The following is a 21,224-nucleotide window of genomic DNA, read 5'->3' on the forward strand; positions in this document are numbered from 1 at the left end:
CAGCTGGTCTAAAGCCTCATGGCGTCATTTTCTTGGCTAGCACACATGTTGTTGAAGCAATTACTTGCACATATTTGTATGCACATTGGCTTTGGTCCTCCGGTGAGGTTTGGTCTGGTGCCTACATGCTGCTTTCTTATCATGATGCAGCAAAGTGTTTGAGACAACCCACAAGAAACAGGTGGAAAGCCTGGGAGGAATATTTATTCAGACTGTTGAGGTCCTGTATTCGAATGAACCCACGCACTCGTGCACTCGAGGCAAGTCAGATCCACTGGAATTATCTCAAATTTTTTCAAGCTTATTTCAGAGGCTAAAAGTAAAGTTGTGTTTTCTCTGAGTTATTTTTTTTCTGTCCTGTCTGATTTAAAACTAAAACTCGAGTTTTGCTAAATATCAGATTCTGAGATGAGTCACAGCCCTTTTGCAGCCCGTGTCTGACCTTGTGCTGCGACTGTTGGGAGGTTAAAACTCCTCCTCTTAAAACTTTGAAACTCATCATCCATTTCTGGATAATGAGCTGCTTAATGAGTGATCCATAACAGCTGGTAGTTTAGTAGCTGGACAATGGCAGGGCAGTGGAATTAAAATGAACCAACAGAATGGCAATGCTCAGTTTGAAGAAGAGAAATGTATCAGAAGAATTCTAAAGTGTGAGAAGGGGAACATCAGTGAAAAGTTGAGAAGAAGATATCAGAGTGTTAAAATGTTTGATATCTTCAGGGTGATGAGGAAAGGAAGACGAGTGGAACAGAATCAGAGAGGAAGACTCGTCTGAAAACAAGATAATGAGGGCTTTCTGCATGACCCCGGGAGGTAATTAGAAGTGGCACCGCTGCTGCTGAGCAGAGCCGTTGGGACATCGCCGCTCATTTAATATGTGAGATGAGCTGTAATGAATTTCTATCCCTCTTGTGATTTCAGCCACCACGACACACTGATGGCAAAATCTATAACCATCGTTCACTAAACACTGATCCTGGATGCCCACAGTGCCGGCACCACATCACTGAAGCATCATTTATCCAGTAAATGCCAATCCTGAGACGAGCGGATCTGATGTGACACCATCACGACTTCCCACGTGGCTCGAAAAACACAAACATTACTTTATTAGTATTTGTACCCTCAAATGTGTGTATTTTTTTTTACAAGGATGACACTCAGTTGAAGCCTAGGCGTTGATGTTGACCAGCACATTTCTTCATGTTACACTGAATTTCTAATTGTATTTTAGGAATCCTCTTGTTTGGGACGACCTGTCTGGCTCATTATTTGTTTAGGGAGATCAGCTGATGGGTGAGCTACAGTGACTGGGTCTCTGCGGTCAGCGGTGCTTTCCTTACTGGGTCTGTTCCACAGCGTGTTCCTGACAAACCAAACTGACAGATATGTCTGATGCACCCATAATTTATCCCCAGGGTGTTCTCACAGGATCAGACCTGATGGTGATGAGCTACTGCCGGTCCCAGGACACACGATACATTGGTCTTCTTACCGTTTCAGGAATAAAAGGTATTTCTTAACTATGCAGATGATTAACCACCAAAATAAAATATGATGGAATTGTTTGCTATGAATAAATAACTGGAATCAAACTTCATGGCTGATTATCATTTAACACTTTCATGCTGAGGAAACAGCTCAATGTTTGTGCCCCACTCCTGTCTTGGTGCAAGGTAGCAGGAAACCCGTGGTTCCTCAAACTGGCTCTGGCTCTTGACCCACATAAATTCACAATACTTCAGCATGTTCTATCTCTGTCCTGTGGCACAGAGTTACCTCTCTAACTCACAAATCCTGGCCCTCGTGTATCTCGAATCTTATCTCTCTCCAGCTCCGTATGATCAAGCACCCCACCACAGTAGGGATGTCCTGCAGCCGTACGTCAGCGGTGCTCGAGGTGTTCCGATCAGCGTTTGTTGTTTTGTTTTAAGACTGGAGTTTACACGAGTTCTTTTATTCTTTGTATCCATATTCTACTTGTTATTTTGATATTTGTGATTCTTTCCCTTGGTATTGTAAGATACTTTGCTGAGTCTAATCTAGAAAGTAGCTCAAGAATTTTCATGATTCATGAAGGTAAAGGCATGTGGAAGGAAGAGGCCCTGCTTTTGCGTTCAACCACAGCTCACCACCTCATCTGAGGCGAGTTTTCCCAGGTGTCTTCATACATGGCCCATGTGCCCTGTGGTGACAGGCGGGTGCATATGAAGGATGTGAACGTCCTCAATCCTTCTGTCCAGTGACTCCTGGTCAATGATCTTTACCCATCGATCAGCTGTCGATGATGTAAAAAATGCTGAGAGGCTTCAAATGGTTTCGGCTGAGTCGGCAGAATCTGTTCTGGTGTCAGGGTGGGGGCTCATCCAGACCTTTTCAAAACGTGTGCTGGCTTGGTTGACTCGGCGTCTGCTCAGAAGGAACCTGTCTTTCCATGACAACCATTAGCAGCCTTTAGCTCTGCTTGACTGGATGTTCAGCTGATTCATGGCTGTGCTCAGATTCTCCACAATGCCCCCACCATTTTCTTATTTTGTGGCTTTTACTTATTTGAGGGTCCTCTCACAGTGAGGCAGTTTGGTTTTGCTCTGGCCAGAGGATCCGTGTCATGTGTGAGTGACACAACTCGGCGTGAGGCTGCTGCACCTCATTTTCTCCGTCCTCTTCTATATCTTGACCTCCATGCTTGTTTACTGGTGAGGACGACTCTGGTTGTAGCTACATAAACAGTTCTGAAGTTCTCTTCTCTGCTGGTGAGTCTCATGAACAGAAACTGCACGTTCAATGCTAACACTTAATAAAGGCTGAATAAGACTCAGACAAAGGCTCTATGTAGGTCTCTTCACACATCGGCTGTCACACACACACACACACACACACACACACACACATAGCAGTCAGATCGTGCCTCACTCTCAGACGTGTTTGCCATTGTCAGGGGAGGGTGAGTCATCGGCAGTAGAAGAGCTATTGCAGGACACAATGCTTTCACACTCAAAGAATCCTGCATACAAATACACAAACACACACACACACACACACACACACACACACACACTCAACTCTGGCTTTCATCCCTCTGGAGTCCATCATTCATCTTTGATTAAAGGAACTATCGAGGGAGACGACAGGAGGGGACACAATCACTCCAGCTGTGTGCGTCCCACAGAAATGGACCACACTGGAAATGACTTCCTGTCCCGTCCTCCCAGTCCACAGACCCTCATATCGCTCCCTCTATACTGGGAGTCTTTTAGAAACAGCCTCTTTTCTTGCACACAGATTTGCAGTTTGTCAAAAATACCTGCATGTTGGACCGATTTGAGTAAATCAAATCTCCAGTCAGCATCTGCACCGTCCAACTACCGTGTCCCATCATGCAAGGAGATCCAGCAGAGACCTTGAGTCAGGTAAGAAACCGCTGCAATTTCCTTGCTATGACTGCAACGATGCAGCAACCATAGTTATTCATCAAGTTGTAGGAATCTCCTCTTCATTCATTAGAAGTTCTTTTATTTAATTCAACAAATCAAGAAGTAATCTGTTGATATAAATTTACCCCCAATCACTAAACTACAGGAAGTCCTCTTGCCAGGTAATTGATCAGCAGTCATGAGTTTTCTTCTCTTGATTCATGCTAAAGTTAAATTACGCGATGGAATCAAACCACTTTGTCTTAAGAAATCTGTAAAAAGGAAAGCGACGTGGTATCCAGTGCAGATCTAAACACAGCAAAGGAAGCCAAGACGAGGCCAGCCTGACCCGACAGTGGGATGCAGTCGCCATGCATTATCTAGTGGTAGATGAAAGAGTATTTTCCGCTCTCTCCTTCCTGGAAAAGACAAGCTGACACACTGCAACATCCCCACTGAATGACTCATCAGAGTCCAAGGAGCTGCTCCCCAAGACCTAAAAGAACACTGAGAGCGTGTGGACAGGCTGACGAATCAATTCCCGACTTGAGTTCATATGTAGACCACAGAGAAACTTCAACAGCCATGCAGGAAGTGTATTATTCGTCCTGCCATCCAGTGGGTGAAACTCAGGCACATCCTGAGCTCTCTTCCCTGAAGAAAACTCATGGAAGACCTGGATCTCTGGAGTGCCATTCATGTGGAATGGGTTCTCAATGTGTGGGAAGCAACTGTCTGCATGAGCCAGCACGTATTGGCATGATAAAACATTTGCACACGTCCCTGTCATCAGTGACCTCAACATCCTCCTGCCTGCTACATGATGGAGGGCTTTGTCTTCTGAACATAAACACAGTCTTTCCAGAGCAGAACTGAGAGAACCTCCGCGGGACGTGACTGCAGCTGGATGGAGGACAGGTGGAAGGGTATTTCATGGCAGTGAAGGATTTTGTATTCATCTGATTAGCATCTTGCACTCTGTCACACATAAACCTGACTGTGGACTGAATCATGTGACTAATTAATCGTCACTGTTAATGCCACACATGATGGCGGCTGTGGCTGTGGCCTGTCAGGGGACCTCGCTGACGCCAGAGCCCAGGCAGGGGCTGATCCAGTGTGGAGGGAGGAGCCACACACACCCCACACCCACACACCCCCCACACCCACCCACACACACACAGCCACACACCCCCCCCCACACACACAGCCACACACCCCCACCCACACACACACCCCCCACACACACACCCCCCACACACACACCCCCCCCACACCCCCACCCACACACACACCCCCCACACACACACAGCCACACACCCCCCCACACACACACAGCCACACACCCCCACCCACACACACCCCCACCCACACACACCCCCCCCACACACCCACCCACACACACACCCCCCACACCCCCACCCACACACACCCCCCCCACACACCCACCCACACACACCCCCCCCACACACCCACCCACACACAGCCAGTGACACTGAGATGGCGCTGACATCAGCCTTCTGCTTTTTATTGCCACATTGGCAAAACCCTCATCTGCTGACAGACAGAGATGTCGCTCCTGAGCGGCGAGCTGCAGTCTGACAGGCTCCAGCTTCATATTTGTGTTCACAGGCGTTCAGATATTGATCCAGTGTTTGATTAGACACAGTCCAAATGGGACTGGGACGGAGGGTCTGAAGACAACTGCTGGTCTCTCACTACATCTCAGACACTGAAAAATTCCAATCTAAGTATCGATGAGCTCCGTGTCCTGATTCTGCTCTTCAACCTGGAGAGAAGCCGGATGAAACCTGGACTGGTCGAACTGTCACTCATCTGGTTTGTTCTTGGTCTTTCTGACTGACTGGCAATACAGAAAAGCAATTTCCCAGTGGAATCAGCTTGCACATAAACACACGTTCCCTGCTTGGCTGCTCACCTCGGTGTCCTCCTCATCTGTCGGTGTGTCTGAGGTGACCTGCCTTCTGTCAGCTGTGATTTGGTACTTTTGGTGCTTTACCATTTCTTACAGGTTCACTGACGGGATAAGCAAGGCTGTTGGAGTGTTCCCGTAGTACTATGCAGTAACTATGTTTGCGTCTGTAGTCGTGCACTGAGATTGTGACTGCCTGGTGTACTAAAGCTCTTTACACCCTCACATCCAGTAATGCGCCCAGCTCTGGTTGCTCCGGCTCTGTCAGTGCTCTGTGGCACAGCTCAACACCAGCAGCTCTACGATCACCTGACCAGCTGCAGCCGCACTCCCTCAGTTTGGTGAATATAGACTTTTAATGGGCAGCACGATGGAGCAGAGGTCCTCCCTGTGGCCCCCCATCAAGAAGGTTGTGGGTGGAGCCCCGGCTGGAGCACGGGGTCTTTCTGGGTGAGTCTCCATGTTCTCCCTGTTCCTGCTGGGTTCTCTCTGGTACTCCAGCTTCCTCCACAGTCCAAAGACATCAAGAGGGACCAGGTTAATCCAGACTCTAAATTGACCGTAGGCGTGGCTGGGAGAGCCAATGGTTGTCTGTCTCTATGTGTTGGCCCTGCCATGGACTGGTGACCTGTCCAGGGGGAAGGCTGCTCGGATAGGCTCCACCCCCACCACCCTCAACAGGAGGAGAGGGGGAACATGGAGGGAGGGATGGAGGGATGATGGATGGATGATGGATGATGATGGATGGGTGGATGGATGGATTGATGGATGTATGGGTTGATGGATGGTAATTGGGATGGGTTGATGGATGGATGATAGATGGGTGGAGGGATGGACTTCATCACACGCTGAAGCAGTGGAGAGACGTCTGTGTTTCTGAATGTCACACGTCAGACTTGATGGCTGTGTGTCACGATGCAGGCCCTGAACAAAGACTGAGCCTGGTTTAAGATACCGAGTGTGAGAGATGATGATTATTACTCCTAATTCAGCCAGGCCTGCCGTCCCTTCTAGGATTGTGAGAGTTCATCACTCATCCACAAAGATATAGATGTGGTGTCATCATCATTTTACTGGCCTGTTGCTCTGCTATTTTAATCAAAACTTCATATCAGCAGTTCTTCTTGAAACTAGGCCAGCGTCTACATACTGTAAGAGCAAATCTAATAAAAACATTGAGAAATTCATCAACTCTCCTTCCCACAAACACTCCAAGTCAGATCGCCATTTATTCACAGCCAGGATGTCTCCATAAGTTTTCCTTGTAATCAATGGCCCACTCATGTGTGCTGACAGGGGACTGGAGAGTGAGCGGGGCTGCTCAGTTACAGAGTATTGATCCCCTCCTAAGTGTGCTAGCAAACGTCCCCCAGCGTCTTCCTTCTATTTACACAGTTCTGCTTTATTTTGGGCTTTGGCTTGATTGACAGGTTCTGATCCGTCTCAGCCAGGAAATGAGGTAAGTGTTCTGAATCTGGGTAGTTCACCCACCAAGCACCACCTCATCAGTGGCAAAGGTTTGTTCCTTCGAGGAGCACCTGAACTTTACGAGTACCATATTCACAAATACAGTATGTTCTTATGAGTGAAAAATCACCGAAAATGAGAAATATTTGTAGAACGAGTCTTTTATTCTGACACAAAGCGGGTCGCCTCCCACGCCAGGTGGGTCCGCCCTGTTGCACCTACAGTTGCTGAGAAGCTTCTTGTTTGTTTGTGCTTGTGTCCTCCGTCCTACAGTCTGATTGTTTCCACCAGCTGATCCGTGAGTGCCGCCACCACCACGGCTCCTGTGGTGCATCTGACAGTGTTTGGTTTGATGGAACCAGTCTCACTGTGGGTACATCACCAATGGTGCTCCTCTCTCCAGACAGGAAGGGTGAATATCACTCTCATGGTAACAGACCCGACTTATGCCTTCTGAAGGGATTCCTGATAGCCCAGTTTGGCAGAAACAGACGCCAACAAACCCACGACCCTTAAATGTTGTCAGCACCATGCCACACTGGAAATCACGCTCAGCCCCAATACTCTGGTGTGACAACCCACACATCGTCAGTCCCTCTGTAACTCGCAGAGAGCTTTTTGTAATGTTAAAACTGGATGGAGAAATGTGCGTTTTAGTGCTGAGCTGATCCGTGTGTTTTGCTGTCCATGCGACAACCACTGAAGGAGTTTTGCTCAGCGGCTCCAGGTGGCTGCCTCAGCTCCAGTGTTGCTGGTAGGACAGTGTTTACTGGTACACAGGCTTTATTTCAAACTCTTTTAATTGTTTCCAGTCTCTTCTAACTACAGGAACCTGAGAGCGCACCCTCCTCTCCTGCCAGTGCCCTCTAAGGAAGTGTTGTAAACGTCTTGTGGATGAATGAATGGAGGTTTAACTTCGGTAGTAACATTTCATTCAAGGTTTCTCAATAAATCCTTCTCAATTTCCCTTCAGTCTGTTGGAAAAGACATCGGCAGTGCCCTCAAACCGCCAGCACCACAATGGAGAGACCAGGTTCCAAATGTCACGAGAGAGTGTTGCTAGGCGGACATGCCACTGACCTGTATTGGTATACGTCACACACAGGGTGGGGCTTCCATGCCAGGTGCCAGCCTCCTGATCAGGAGCCGTTACAGGCTCAGTATGTTTAGGGTCAAGGGTCAGTGGAGGAAGTCAGAATGCAGCCGAGCCAACCTGCACCAGGCCTTTAAAGTCAGCGGCTTGTGAGCGACGGGTTCTACATGTTGGCCACTACGTAAAACTGGCTTCCTGTTTCCATGTCTGATTTTACATCCACGCCACTGGTTCCAAACTGTTCCTGATGTGCCAGTCTTCTGCCCAACCATGAAACCTTGACAAATCCCACCAAAACATAAACAAAAAGCCAAACTAAAGCATTTAGCAGGGAGGAGAGACCAGGGGAAAATGGGTGATCTGGTGGAGCATCAAAGCACATAGCTGGAATTATTAATATTATTATTATTAATATTTTTCTGCAGCTTGTCCACCAAGAGGAGATGTGCTCTAAACTTTTCTTTTCACAGGAAAGCACTGCTTTGAATGCACCTGGTGGCAGGGGGTACATGAGTGAGACCGGTGAGGAGAGCAGCACAGCCCCGAGAGAAGGATGGAATAAACCTCTGGGTTACAAGCAGGTGGAGGGAAAAACACTCAGGCTCCATGATGTCCAGGAACCAAACCTCTCCGTACATTTGGAGGAGCTTCCGTCCAATGAGAAGATGGAAGGAAAAGGTCAGGATCAATGCCAAATTCAAACCATGACCTTTGCAGCACATGACTTTTTGTCTCAGTATGTGTGTGTGTGTGTGTGTGTGTGTGTGTGTGTGTGTGTGTGTGTGTGTGTGTTTACCTTCGCACTGCTGTCAGAGTGGCGTCGGGAGCACAGCTGAAGCTGAGTCATCCATAACTCCTGCTCCTCAGCATCGGACGCTGGGAAAAACAGAACGTCATTGCAATGTCAAAATGAAAGTTTCCTTCAGTGTCAAACTGTGTGAGCAGGATGCAGGTGACACGTCAGTCACACCTGTCCTTGTGACCGTCTTCGGTAGAGTCCACGCCTCTGATGAAAAGACCCCAAACAAACACACGATGAACTTTGAGCTCTGAGCTGCCGCTGCGTGTTGCATTGATGAGGAATATCAGGGGAGTTCTGCCAGCTGCAGTAAGGTTGCTGAAACAAGATCAGCGATAACTGGAAATAGGTGACCTCAGTTTAATAAGTTAAACTGGTTGCTTAACCAAACTCTGGCAACAATCAGTCAGACCAGCAATTCCATCAGGAACATTCTGACTCATTAACAAGAAATTTAGAAACTATCAGTTCCTAGACAGGGAGGTTATAGTGTCAAATACCAGGGAATAACCCTTGAGATTATTGACCCAACGCCCCTCCTTCCTCATCAGCTGACCGGTACTCTGCTACGCCAACAATCAAACATGTTGCTCCACCTTTGTGAGAACCCTTCATTAAAAGAAGCTCAGCTGAGTCAAGATGTGTTGCTTCCTGTAGAGGAGCAGAATTTTTAACTCGCTGTTCGAGCGCTGTGTTTTTAGATGACTGGGTTACAGAAAGGGCATCTGCAGAAGTGTATTTAGAACTGAGAGCAGAAAATACTGGAGCTTTCACAGCTGTGGGGAGGAAATTTAACCCAAATGCAGAGACAGGCAAGGGCTGGGAAACTGACATCAATCATGCTTTGCACATTCAATGTTTATTGTGCTTCGGTTGAAGAACGTACAGGGTGGACACGGAGGTCAAGAGTTTCTGCTCTGTGGGTTTCATTGAGGGCGGCACGGTGGAGCAGTGGTCCTCCCTGTGGCCCCCAGCAAGAAGGTTGTGGGTGGAGCCCCGGCTGCAGCACAGGGTCTTTCTGGGTGAGCCTCCATGTTCTCCCTGTTCCTGCTGGGTTCTCTCTGGTACTCCAGCTTCCTCCACAGTCCAAAGACATCAAGAGGGACCAGGTTAATCCAGACTCTAAATTGACCGTAGGCGTGGCTGGGAGAGCCAATGGTTGTCTGTCTCTATGTGTTGGCCCTGCCATGGACTGGTGACCTGTCCAGGGGGAAGGCTGCTGGGATAGGCTCCACCCCCACCACCCTCAACAGGAGAAGAGGGAGAAGATGAATGGATAGATGGATGGAGGATGGATGGATGGATGGATGGATGGATGGATGGACGGATGGGTTTCAATGCTCAAGAGAGCTGCAGGTACCTGAACTGTACCTATGTGTTCAAGGCTCTTACCTCTGAGTTTGTAAGAGTCCCCGGTCCTGGACTGAACAGTAAACATGTAGGGAAACTCATCGCTGGAGACCACTGTTGCCCCAAGGAGAGCCAGGGACCCTCGGGGAGGGCGCTGGCTTCGACTCAGTTCGTTTCGGTAATACTGAAGCTGGTCAACTTCTGGGTCGAGAACAAAATATCTGCAACAGAGAGAGAAGTGATGGTGAAATAAGGAGAACCAGAGAGAACAGGAGCAGACAGGTACAAGATGATGTTCTATTTTTCTGGCTCCCTTCACCTGCAAGAATACAGCAGCCGTCATCATACAATATAAATCCCTCCATGTTGATTTCATGTCAGCTCAATCAGAACAGAATATTTCAGAACCAACATAATAAATCTGATTCCTCAGAGGGGCGCCCCCCTGCAGCAGCTTTTGTGTTTTCTCAGGAGGGAAGCTGGCATTCCCCTGAGGGATGAGGGGACAAGTTCCATCATCCGTGAGAGATCCGGTTTGGAACCGCTGTTCCTTAGCATGAAAGGAGCCAGCTGAGCTCCTCCCTAGGGAAGTGCTCCAGGTACGTCCAGCTGGGAGGAGGCCACAGGAGCGACCTGGGACCAGGTGGAGGGACGACACCTCCACGCTGACCTGGGAATGCCTCGGGATCCCCCTGTCAGAGCTGGTCTGGGGTTCCCTGCTGGAACTGCTGACATGACCTGATGGATAAGTGGCTGATACAAGGGTGAGGGATGATTGATATTGATCCAGCAGCTGGGCGAAGATGATGACATGATGATGTAGAAAATGGTGCTGATATCTCACACAATGCTTGACTAAGCCTTGTCAGGCTTCAGGCTATGTCCTTGTGTCTGCACCAACATTGGTTCCAACCATAAGCATGAATAGAAGGAAAGGGGGCGTGGCTTAGGTGGGAGGTTGACACACCTCATGCTTTCTCTAATTAAAATCAGAAGGAAAAAAAATCACCATTCCCGCTAAATCCAGAATGATCTTGCAATATCTGCCAAAATCATCTCAGTGATATTTTTTGTTGGTTGCTTTTTAATAATGACATTTTTACTGGATTCTATGTTATCAGCACCACTTCTGCCTGTCGCCGTGGTGACAATGCTGGTAAAATGAACAATAATGGTCATTATAGCCAACTGCTTTAGCCAGTATAAAGTGTTGGAGGGAAAGTTACTGTCCAGGCTGCAAATGCATACACTGATACCGAGTTATATGTAGTAGTAGTAGTAGTAGTAGTAGTAGTAGTAGTAGTAGTAGTAGTAGTAGTACAGAAGTTACAACACTCGCCTGTGTGGTGATATGATGCTTGCACCAAATAAAGAGGACAGGAAGTTTGTGTTTCCTGTTCCTTTTTTTTAAACTCTGTGACAATGTTCAATGAGATTAAATATCTTGGTCATTTCATCACGGATCACTCAGACGCAAATTTAAAAGTAACTTGACTGGCACAAAATCACACCATTATTATTTCAATATGGTTTTCTAATTAAAAGTGAATACTGTCACAGGAATGTCTCAAATTTATCACTTCATGATGGAGATTTGCTTTTGGACGCTGGCATGTGAGTGGGTTACACAACTCCTGCTACTTGATTTTGCTTCTCTGGTGGTGACAGATCTTATTACCTCTCCCGCGCTGGAGCTCATATGCAACTTAGGGCTGAATGATTTGACTATGGAGTCTTTAATACGGTCAAGGAGCAGATTTCTGGGCACAGATGAGCCCGACTTGGGGGGGGGGGGGGGTAAATGAGTGCAAAGAGTGAAAGACGCTGCAGGGATGAAAGGAAAGAAGGTTGAATATAGGAGAAGATCCAAGTCAGTCCTCCCTCTTCCACCAAACGACAAGAGATGCACACAAAAGTCGGGAACATCCTCAGCTGTGGAACATGTGAGTGTTGGGGAGCCGTCTGGAGTGTAACGCACATTCTGTCAGCATGGAACACGGCAGGGAGTCACGTGTCAGCATAACAACATGCTATAGCAGAGAAAATACATATCACTCATTATCCGAGCCATCAGCTACAATCACCTCAGCTCACTGGACTCTTCTATGGTCCCACAGGTGTCTGATGCCCGCACCATGAGTTTCCACTTTGGGTGAACACTTTCACTCCTGCAATGTTGCAAACACACATGCAGCTGACGCATGCAGGGCTGAGCTCAATGCCTGGATACTCAACAGAGGAAGCACGAGCAGACCCAGGAGCAGACCCAGGAGCAGACCCAGGAGCAGACCCAGGAGCAGACCCAGGAGCTCCGAACCCTAACACAGCCCTGAGTTCGTCGTCAGTCTTCATGACACACAAAGCAGCAAACAAATCACTAAAGCCAATGGAAATTATTGCTATAGGGATAGATTAATATGAGTGGCTATGTTGTCATGTTAGTTTTGCACATGATCATGCATAACTCCAGAAAGCCTGAATGTTAGCATAAAGGTTACAATGAAATATTACAAATACAAGATCCAGGCGTCTTGTGTTTCCCCTGAAGACCTTAAATGACCTCCACGACCTCTGTAGGCTCCTCTAGACTCTTGTTAGCAACCTGATGTAGACCTGAACCTCCAACATCCACCGGTCTGGTGTTTACTGGTGGATCTGATGTAGACCTGAACCTCCAACATCCACCGGTCTGGTGTTTACTGGTGGATCTGATGTAGACCTGAACCTCCAACATCCACCGGTCTGGTGTTTACTGGTGGATCTGATGTAGACCTGAACCTCCAACATCCACCGGTCTGGTGTTTACTGGAGGATCTGATGTAGACCTGAACCTCCAACATCCACCGGTCTGGTGTTTACTGGTGGATCTGATGTAGACCTGAACCTCCAACATCCACCGGTCTGGTGTTTACTGGAGGATCTGATGTAGACCTGAACCTCCAACATCCACCGGTCTGGTGTTTACTGGTGGATCTGATGTAGAACTGAACCTCCACCATCCACCAGTCTGGTGTTTACTGTTGGATCTGATGTAGACCTGAACCTCCAACATCCACCGGTCTGGTGTTACTGGTGGATCTGATGTAGAACTGAACCTCCACCATCCACCAGTCTGGTGTTTACTGGTGGATCTGATGTAGACCTGAACCTCCACCATCCTCCAGTCTGGTGTTTACTGGTGGATCTGATGTAGAACTGAACCTCCACCATCCACCGGTCTGGTATTTACTGGTGGATCTGATTTAGAACTGAACCTCCAACATCCACCGGTCTGGTGTTTACTGGAGGATCTGATGTAGACCTGAACCTCCAACATCCACCGGTCTGGTGTTTACTGGAGGATCTGATGTAGACCTGAACCTCCAACATCCACCAGTCTGGATTAGATCTTAAAACCCCAAACTGTCACTCACGCGGTAACGAGGGAACAGGACGTTCAAAGATATTTATGTATTTCTGGGTTTTAGGACTCAGTTGCTGTTCCACATTCAAGCCAACCAAAACATTGCTTAATCTTGAAGCAGACATGGGCTGAAAGCCTCTGAGCTGCTTGGGGTTCTGAGATAAATTATAATAACAGCATGATAATCGTTACTGTAATTACATGGTGAGCTGGTCTATTATCATAAATTTTCACTCGTTCTGCCTGCGAGGGAGAAAAGGCTCCCTGACCTACAGGTGTCTCTCTTCGTCAGACATCTCCAGAACAGGCGGCCGCTGGGCCAGTGGACTGCTGAGGGATTAATTTAGCAGTGATGTAATGCAATAAGAGCTTTAATACGGGAAATGGTTGCCCCCTGGCTGACATGCCTGTCAGACCTGAGCATCTTTCTCTCCATTAAATGTCTGGTTTTCCCTCCTGTCACTTCCAACCCTGACCCTCCTCCTCCTCCTCCTCTCACTCAGTCACTCATCCCACTAGAAATGGTCATAATTAACTGATAATTCTGACTATCACATAAGGCTATATAACATTTGTTTGGTACGACATCAGTAAAACCCTACTAATGGGTCACAGACATAGCTTGAATCTAAATAGATGTTTATTCAATGTGGTCAGTTCATGATTGAAAGTTGGTTAATGAGCGCTGATAATCAGTCGGCCATGCGTGCCGACTCTGTTTCTCCCTTTGTTCTCTGTCAGACTGTTTAATGTCCGAGTCTTCCAGCAGCTTCTCTTTGAGCCTTTGGCCTCACAGGCTGGCATGGTTCATGGCCCCCAGGTCGCCATCCGTCCCGTGTATTAAATGTTTAAAACTTTCCACAAGGCCTCTATTAACAGTCGACACATTCTTCTTGTTTACATGGTATTCATTCCATTTCCTGGTTAGTTAGGAAGTGCTGCATTGCTTTTGAAAAAATGTAATCTGTGTTGGCTGTTAAAGACAGATTACATAAAAACCCACTCTGCCTTCCCATGATCCCATTTGCCTGCCCTTGGAAGGATTTACCTATTTTTTGCCTGTCTGCTCACTTGTTGCCAGCCCACAGTGAAGTCCTTTATTTGAACTCTGCTCGGAGACCCACTTGTGAGTCGCAGCGTCTTTATTCTGAGCTGCTCCACAGACTCAAGCCTGCAGGCAGCGGGAGGAGACGGCTGGGAGCGTGTGCAGTGGCTTGTTGCAGCAGAGAAAGAAGATAAGTGGGCTGCTAGTGAAGAGGCCTTGGTCGTGATGGATCCCCCAACAACTGGGCTTCAATAGTCTGTTGACAGAATTAAACATGCGGAGGGCAGAAGGTCAAAAAGAGGCCCAGCACCAGTTGGCTGAGTGTAATGCCCCGCCCCGCTTGATAGGCTTTGAGTGTGAAAGATTTTGTTTGATTAAATCCTAAAACTTGAACAGCATCTTTGAAAGGATGCACACATGACACCAATGCAACTCACATAAAGGGATGAGAGTTGCTGCTGACTTCTGCTGTGATAAGACAGCAGAGCAAGATGGTGTCTCCCTCCTTGTGGAGGTGTGGAGGACACCTGTGGATCACAGGTAACAAAATCCTCCTGAAAAAACAAATCAGGCAAGGAAACAGGCAGAACGGGAGGGCACCTTCTGGTTTAAAAGGTCAAGCAAGGCACCAGGTGAAGCGACAGAGCTCGCGCCAAAGCAGCACTGCTGCAGCGCATTCTAGCTGCAACTCTGCTGGCTGTGCAACATCCTGGAGAGGCATGCAGCTGAGGGAGTTGTTGTTGACATAGATGAGGTGTGTCTTCATCACCAGGCAATCAACGCCGGCAAGATGGATGTGACACTCGCGTCTATGGAGGCGTGTTGCATTCACAAGATTATAAAAAACTTCAGACCCCTTATCTGGGGTCAAGGAGATCTGGGTTTGCTGGGTTCATCAGCAGGCGTTGTCTGGGACGCTTCCACTGCCTCAGCTGCTCACCTGAGGATTTCAGAGTCAGCAAGTAACAGTCAGATATCTGATTCACAAGGAGCAAGACAGGAGTGAGAGAGGAGAGATGGGAGATGAGTGAGACAGGAGATACAGGTGAGAGGAGTGAGGGAGGAGAGATGGGAGAGGAGTGAGAGGGGAGAGATGGGAGAGGAGTAGGAGAGGAGATACAGGTGAGAGGAGTGAGAGAGGAGAGATGGGAGAGGAGATACAGGTGAGAGGAGTGAGAGAGGAGATACAGCTGAGAGGAGTGAGGGAGGAGAGATGGGAGAAGAGTGAGAGAGGAGATACAGGTGAGAGGAGTGAGAGAGGAGAGATGGGAGGGGAGTGAGAGAGGAGATACAGGTGAGAGGAGTGAGAGAGGAGATACAGGTGAGAGGAGTGAGAGAGGAGAGATGGGAGGGGAGTGAGAGAGGAGATACAGGTGAGAGGAGTGAGAGAGGAGATACAGGTGAGAGGAGTGAGAGAGGAGAGATGGGAGAAGAGTGAGTGAGGAGATACAGGTGAGAGGAGTGAGAGAGGAGATACAGCTGACAGGAGTGAGAGAGGAGAGATGGGAGAGGAGTGAGATAGGAGAGATGGGAGAGGAGTGAGTGAGGAGATACAGGTGAGAGGAGTGAGAGACGAGAGATGGGAGAGGGGTGAGAGAGGAGATACAGGTGAGAGGAGTGAGAGAGGAGAGATGGGAGCGGAGTGAGAGAGGAGATACAGGTGAGAGGAGTGAGAGAGAGGAGAGATGGGAGAGGAGATACAGGTGAGAGGAGTGAGAGAGGAGATACAGCTGAGAGGAGTGAGGGAGGAGATACAGCTGAGAGGAGTGAGGGAGGAGAGATGGGAGAGGAGTGAGAGAGGAGATACAGGTGAGAGGAGTGAGAGATGGGAGGGGAGTGAGAGAGGAGATACAGGTGAGAGGAGTGAGAGAGGAGATACAGGTGAGAGGAGTGAGAGAGGAGAGATGGGAGGGGAGTGAGAGAGGAGATACAGGTGAGAGGAGTGAGAGAGGAGATACAGGTGAGAGGAGTGAGAGAGGAGAGATGGGAGAAGAGTGAGATAGGAGAGATGGGAGAGGAGTGAGTGAGGAGATACAGGTGAGAGGAGTGAGAGACGAGAGATGGGAGAGGGGTGAGAGAGGAGATACAGGTGAGAGGAGTGAGAGAGGAAAGATGGGAGAGGAGTAGGAGAGGAGATACAGGTGAGAGGAGTGAGAGAGGAGATACAGGTGAGAGGAGTGAGAGAGGAGAGATGGGAGAAGAGTGAGTGAGGAAATACAGGTGAGAGGAGTGAGAGAGGAGATACAGCTGACAGGAGTGAGAGAGGAGAGATGGGAGAGGAGTGAGATAGGAGAGATGGGAGAGGAGTGAGTGAGGAGATACAGGTGAGAGGACAGCAGAAGTCAGCAGAAGTCAGCCATAGACGCGAGTGTCACATCCATCTTGCCGGCGTTGATTGCCTGGTGATGAAGACACACCTCATCTATGTCAACAACAACTCCCTCAGCTGCATGCCTCTCCAGGATGTTGCACAGCCAGCAGAGTTGCAGCTAGAATGCGCTGCAGCAGTGCTGCTTTGGCGCGAGCTCTGTCGCTTCACCTGGTGCCTTGCTTGACCTTTTAAACCAGAAGGTGCCCTCCCGTTCTGCCTGTTTCCTTGCCTGATTTGTTTTTTCAGGAGGATTTTGTTACCTGTGATCCACAGGTGTCCTCCACACCTCCACAAGGAGGGAGACACCATCTTGCTCTGCTGTCTTATCACAGCAGAAGTCAGCAGCAACTCTCATCCCTTTATGTGAGTTGCATTGGTGTCATGTGTGCATCCTTTCAAAGATGCTGTTCAAGTTTTAGGATTTAATCAAACAAAATCTTTCACACTCAAAGCCTATCAAGCGAGGAGTGAGAGAGGAGATACAGCTGACAGGAGTGAGAGAGGAGAGATGGGAGAGGAGTGAGATAGGAGAGATGGGAGAGGAGTGAGTGAGGAGATACAGGTGAGAGGAGTGAGAGACGAGAGATGGGAGAGGGGTGAGAGAGGAGATACAGGTGAGAGGAGTGAGAGAGGAGAGATGGGAGGGGAGTGAGAGAGGAGATACAGTCGAGAGGAGTGAGAGAGAGGAGAGATGGGAGAGGAGATACAGGTGAGAGGAGTGAGAGAGGAGATACAGCTGAGAGGAGTGAGGGAGGAGAGATGGAGAGGAGTGAGAGAGGAGATACAGGTGAGAGGAGTGAGAGAGGAGATAAAGGTGAGAGGAGTGAGATAGGAGAGATGGGAGGGGAGTGAGAGAGGAGATACAGGTGAGAGGAGTGAGAGAGGAGAGATGGGAGAGGAGTGAGTGAGGAGATACAGGTGAGAGGAGTGAGAGAGGAGAGATGGGAGAGGAGATACAGGTGAGAGGAGTGAGAGAGGAGATACAGGTGAGAGGAGTGAGGGAGGAGAGATGGGAGAGGAGTGAGAGAGGAGATACAGGTGAGAGGAGTGAGAGAGGAGAGATGGGAGGGGAGTGAGAGAGGAGATACAGGTGAGAGGAGTGAGAGAGGAGATACAGGTGAGAGGAGTGAGAGAGGAGAGATGGGAGAAGAGTGAGTGAGGAAATACAGGTGAGAGGAGTGAGAGAGGAGATACAGCTGACAGGAGTGAGAGAGGAGAGATGGGAGAGGAGTGAGATAGGAGAGATGGGAGAGGAGTGAGTGAGGAGATACAGGTGAGAGGAGTGAGGGAGGAGAGATGGTAGAAGAGTGAGAGAGGAGATACAGGTGAGAGGAGTGAGAGAGGAGAGATGGGAGAGGAGTGAGAGAGGAGATACAGGTGAGAGGAGTGAGAGAGGAGATACAGGTGAGAGGAGTGAGAGAGGAGAGATGGGAGGGGAGTGAGAGAGGAGATCCAGGTGAGAGGAGTGAGAGAGGAGATACAGGTGAGAGGGGTGAGAGAGGAGAGATGGGAGGGGAGTGAGAGAGGAGATACAGGTGAGAGGAGTGAGAGAGGAGATATAGCTGAGAGGAGTGAGAGAGGAGAGATGGGAGAGGAGTGAGAGAGGAGAGATGGGAGAGGAGTGAGATAGGAGATACAGGTGAGAGGAGTGGGAGATGAGAGATGGGAGAGGGGTGAGAGAGGAGATACAGGTGAGAGGAGTGAGAGAGGAGAGATGGGAAAGGAGTGAGAGAGGAGATACAGGTGAGAGGAGTGAGAGAGGAAAGATGGGAGAGGAGTGAGAGAGGAGAGATGGGAGGGGAGTGCGAGAGGACACAGTTGTGGGTCTTCACAGACTGGAGGCTTGAGGAGAACAAAGGATGGTCATGGATGTGTGCTCCATAGAAAAGGAGAGCTGAGCTCAGAATGACACCCCCACTCTGTCAGGAAAGAGTCCAAACAATCATAAGATGTCTTCTGGAAGGTTGGAGTCCAGAGACGTGGAGTCCAGAGACGTGGAGTCCAGAGACGTGGAGTCCAGAGACGTGGAGTCCAGAGACGCATCAAGTGACAGTGGTGGGGCTTCCTCTATAGGCTAAGGTTAGCTTTGTACTGCTAACCATTGCATTTATACATCCAAGAGCAAGCGGAGCTTCCAAACACATTTCAGACCAATGATCAGGAGCTGCACCAGCCGCAGCAGTGTGAACGGGTCCTGGAGGGTCAGACACTCAGATAAACACATAACCCACTTAAAAACAGGTGTCATGGTTCTGCCGTACAAATCTGCACGCCAGGTTTGTGATGCTGAACGTGAGCGGTCGCACCTGAGGCAGTCAAACTCCTCTCTGCGGGTGAATGTTCTGACCACTGCTGCAGGTCGCAGGTGAGACCACGTTTACAAAAAGAGCAAGTAGGTGCTAAAATGAAGTACTTTTACGGTCCCTTTGGAGTAAATTTGTTCTGCAGAAACTAAACATCACCACATCTGGGGATGTACTGCTGCACCGCCACAGCCAACAGCTGCACGGCGCGCTGAGAAGCTCAATCCTAAAATTTAATGTTAACTTAACGACGACTCAGAGAGAGCGAGAGAGAGAGAGAGAGAGAGAGAGAGAGAGAGAGAGAGAGAGTGTGTGTGAGAGAGAGCGAGAGAGAGAGAGAGCTCGTCATATCACAAACTGTCAAAGAGTGATCATGGAGCTCATTACTCAGGAGTGTGTGAGCATGTGTGTGTGTGTGTGTGTGTGTGTGTGTGTGTGTGTGTGTGTGTGTGTGTGGTGGGCGGTTGTGTGTCCAGAACCACCGAATGAGTCATCAAGGATCAGGAAAGCCCTGCAACCCCCCCCCCCCACCTCCTCTCACTGAGACATCAGGCCAGCTCAGAGTGCGTGTGTGTACGTGCGTGTGTGTACGTGCGTGTTGGTTTTGAAGGGACTGAGACGGTCCACCCTGGCAGCAACGACTCCTGACTCTGAATCCTAATTCTCAGGTGATTCCCTTCTAGCTTACGTCATTCTTACATTGCACGCTTGAGTTCCAACTAAATTCTCATGACGAACTAGTGTGTTGAGCACTGACGTCACGTCCTACATGACATGACTTTCACAGATGGTTTTGTACCTCTCCCGGTCTTGTGTCAGTGACCTGGGTGAGAGGCTGCGTGACCAGGAGCTGCTCCACTCCCACAGCGTCATTCAATATGAGTCGCATTTATGAACCAAAACAAAACTAAAAAGATCCCGAGCAGAGATCAGAGCAGAGATCCGAGCAGAGATCCGAGCAGAGATCCGAGGAGAGATTCAACCAGAGATCCGAGCAGAGATCCGAGCAGAGATCCGAGCTGAGATCCAAGGAGAGATTCAACCAGAGATCCGAGCAGAGATCCGAGCAGCCCGGCGACCCAGCAGCCCGCTGGGTTTCCTCTGTTTCGGCAGGAATGTTTGTGGGTGTCTCGATCACTGAGCAAGCAGCAGCAGGACGATCCCACACAAGCGGGAGAAACTTGCAGGAATACAACAACTAATAATAATAATAATAATAATAATAATAATAATATAATAATAATAATATAATAATAACAACAATAATAATAATAATAATAATAATAATAATAATAATAATATAATGATAATAATAATAATAATAACAACAACAACAACAACAAAACCTTATCGTGCCACAGAGGGGGGGGGGGGGGGGGGGGCTCTCACCTGCTCCGCCAGCCCAGCAGTAGGTTGGTGTATTTCTTCAGGACCCCCTCCAGGCGCCGCCTGCTCCGGGTTGTTCTCTGCCGCTCCGCACCGCCGTTCCCGGGTCCCGCACGCTGTTCCAAAGCGGCCGCGCCGCCCGGTTGTCCCGCACACTTCTTCTGCCTCCTGCCCGGGGACCGAGCGCTCTCCCGCCGCGCTGACCAGCTCATGTCGCTGCTGCCGGTACACAAACCCGAGTGCTGGGGGTGCACGAGGACGGCCACCGGCTGGGAGCTGCGTTCTAAGACTCAGCGGAGGGACGCACCGACTTATTTACTGCGGCGCTCCATGCACCCCCCCCCCCCCGCGTGACGTAGCTGCGTTTATTTTGTTTTGGAAATCCCGGGTTGGTCCCTCCCCCAATCAGGGATCCACCCCCTACAGCAGTCACAGGGAGCTGGTGATGCAGCACCTCAGCCCCACGATCCCGCGAGTCTCCCCGGCACCACCACCACCACAGAACCACAGTTCACAACACGTCCAGGTCCTCGTGCTCCGACCACACTGGCCCGCAGGACCTCAACGCAACTTTTGTGGTGTGGCTGCTGCGTTTCTTCTTCTGTGGTATAAAGACTACGGGGCCAGCTCGGCGGGGTTCGGGGTTCCTGACCACCGG

The 21,224-nt window shown here is 49.2% G+C and overlaps 1 protein-coding gene across 3 annotated transcripts in view; it reads right to left on the bottom strand.

The window, feature by feature from the left end:
• LOC147253927 (oxysterol-binding protein-related protein 10-like) overlaps positions 1–20,919 on the bottom strand; it is a 46,593-nt gene extending 25,674 nt beyond the window's left edge. For all 3 annotated transcript variants that reach the window (XM_086219292.1, XM_086219291.1, XM_086219293.1), the window contains exons 1-3: positions 20,570–20,919; positions 10,101–10,279; positions 8,706–8,785 (exon numbers count right to left, since the gene is read on the bottom strand). In XM_086219292.1, coding sequence (XP_086075418.1) covers positions 8,706–8,785; positions 10,101–10,279; positions 20,570–20,778 — 468 coding nt within the window. In that variant the 5' untranslated portion in view covers positions 20,779–20,919. The remainder of the gene's footprint in view (positions 1–8,705; positions 8,786–10,100; positions 10,280–20,569) is intronic.
• Between the last annotated feature and the right edge of the window lie 305 nt (positions 20,920–21,224).

This window comes from Aulostomus chinensis, chromosome 11 (genome assembly GCF_037954235.1).
Source record: "Aulostomus chinensis isolate RoL2024-O1b breed Wild chromosome 11, RoL_Achi_v1.0, whole genome shotgun sequence".
NCBI classification, from domain to species: domain Eukaryota; kingdom Metazoa; phylum Chordata; class Actinopteri; order Syngnathiformes; family Aulostomidae; genus Aulostomus; species Aulostomus chinensis.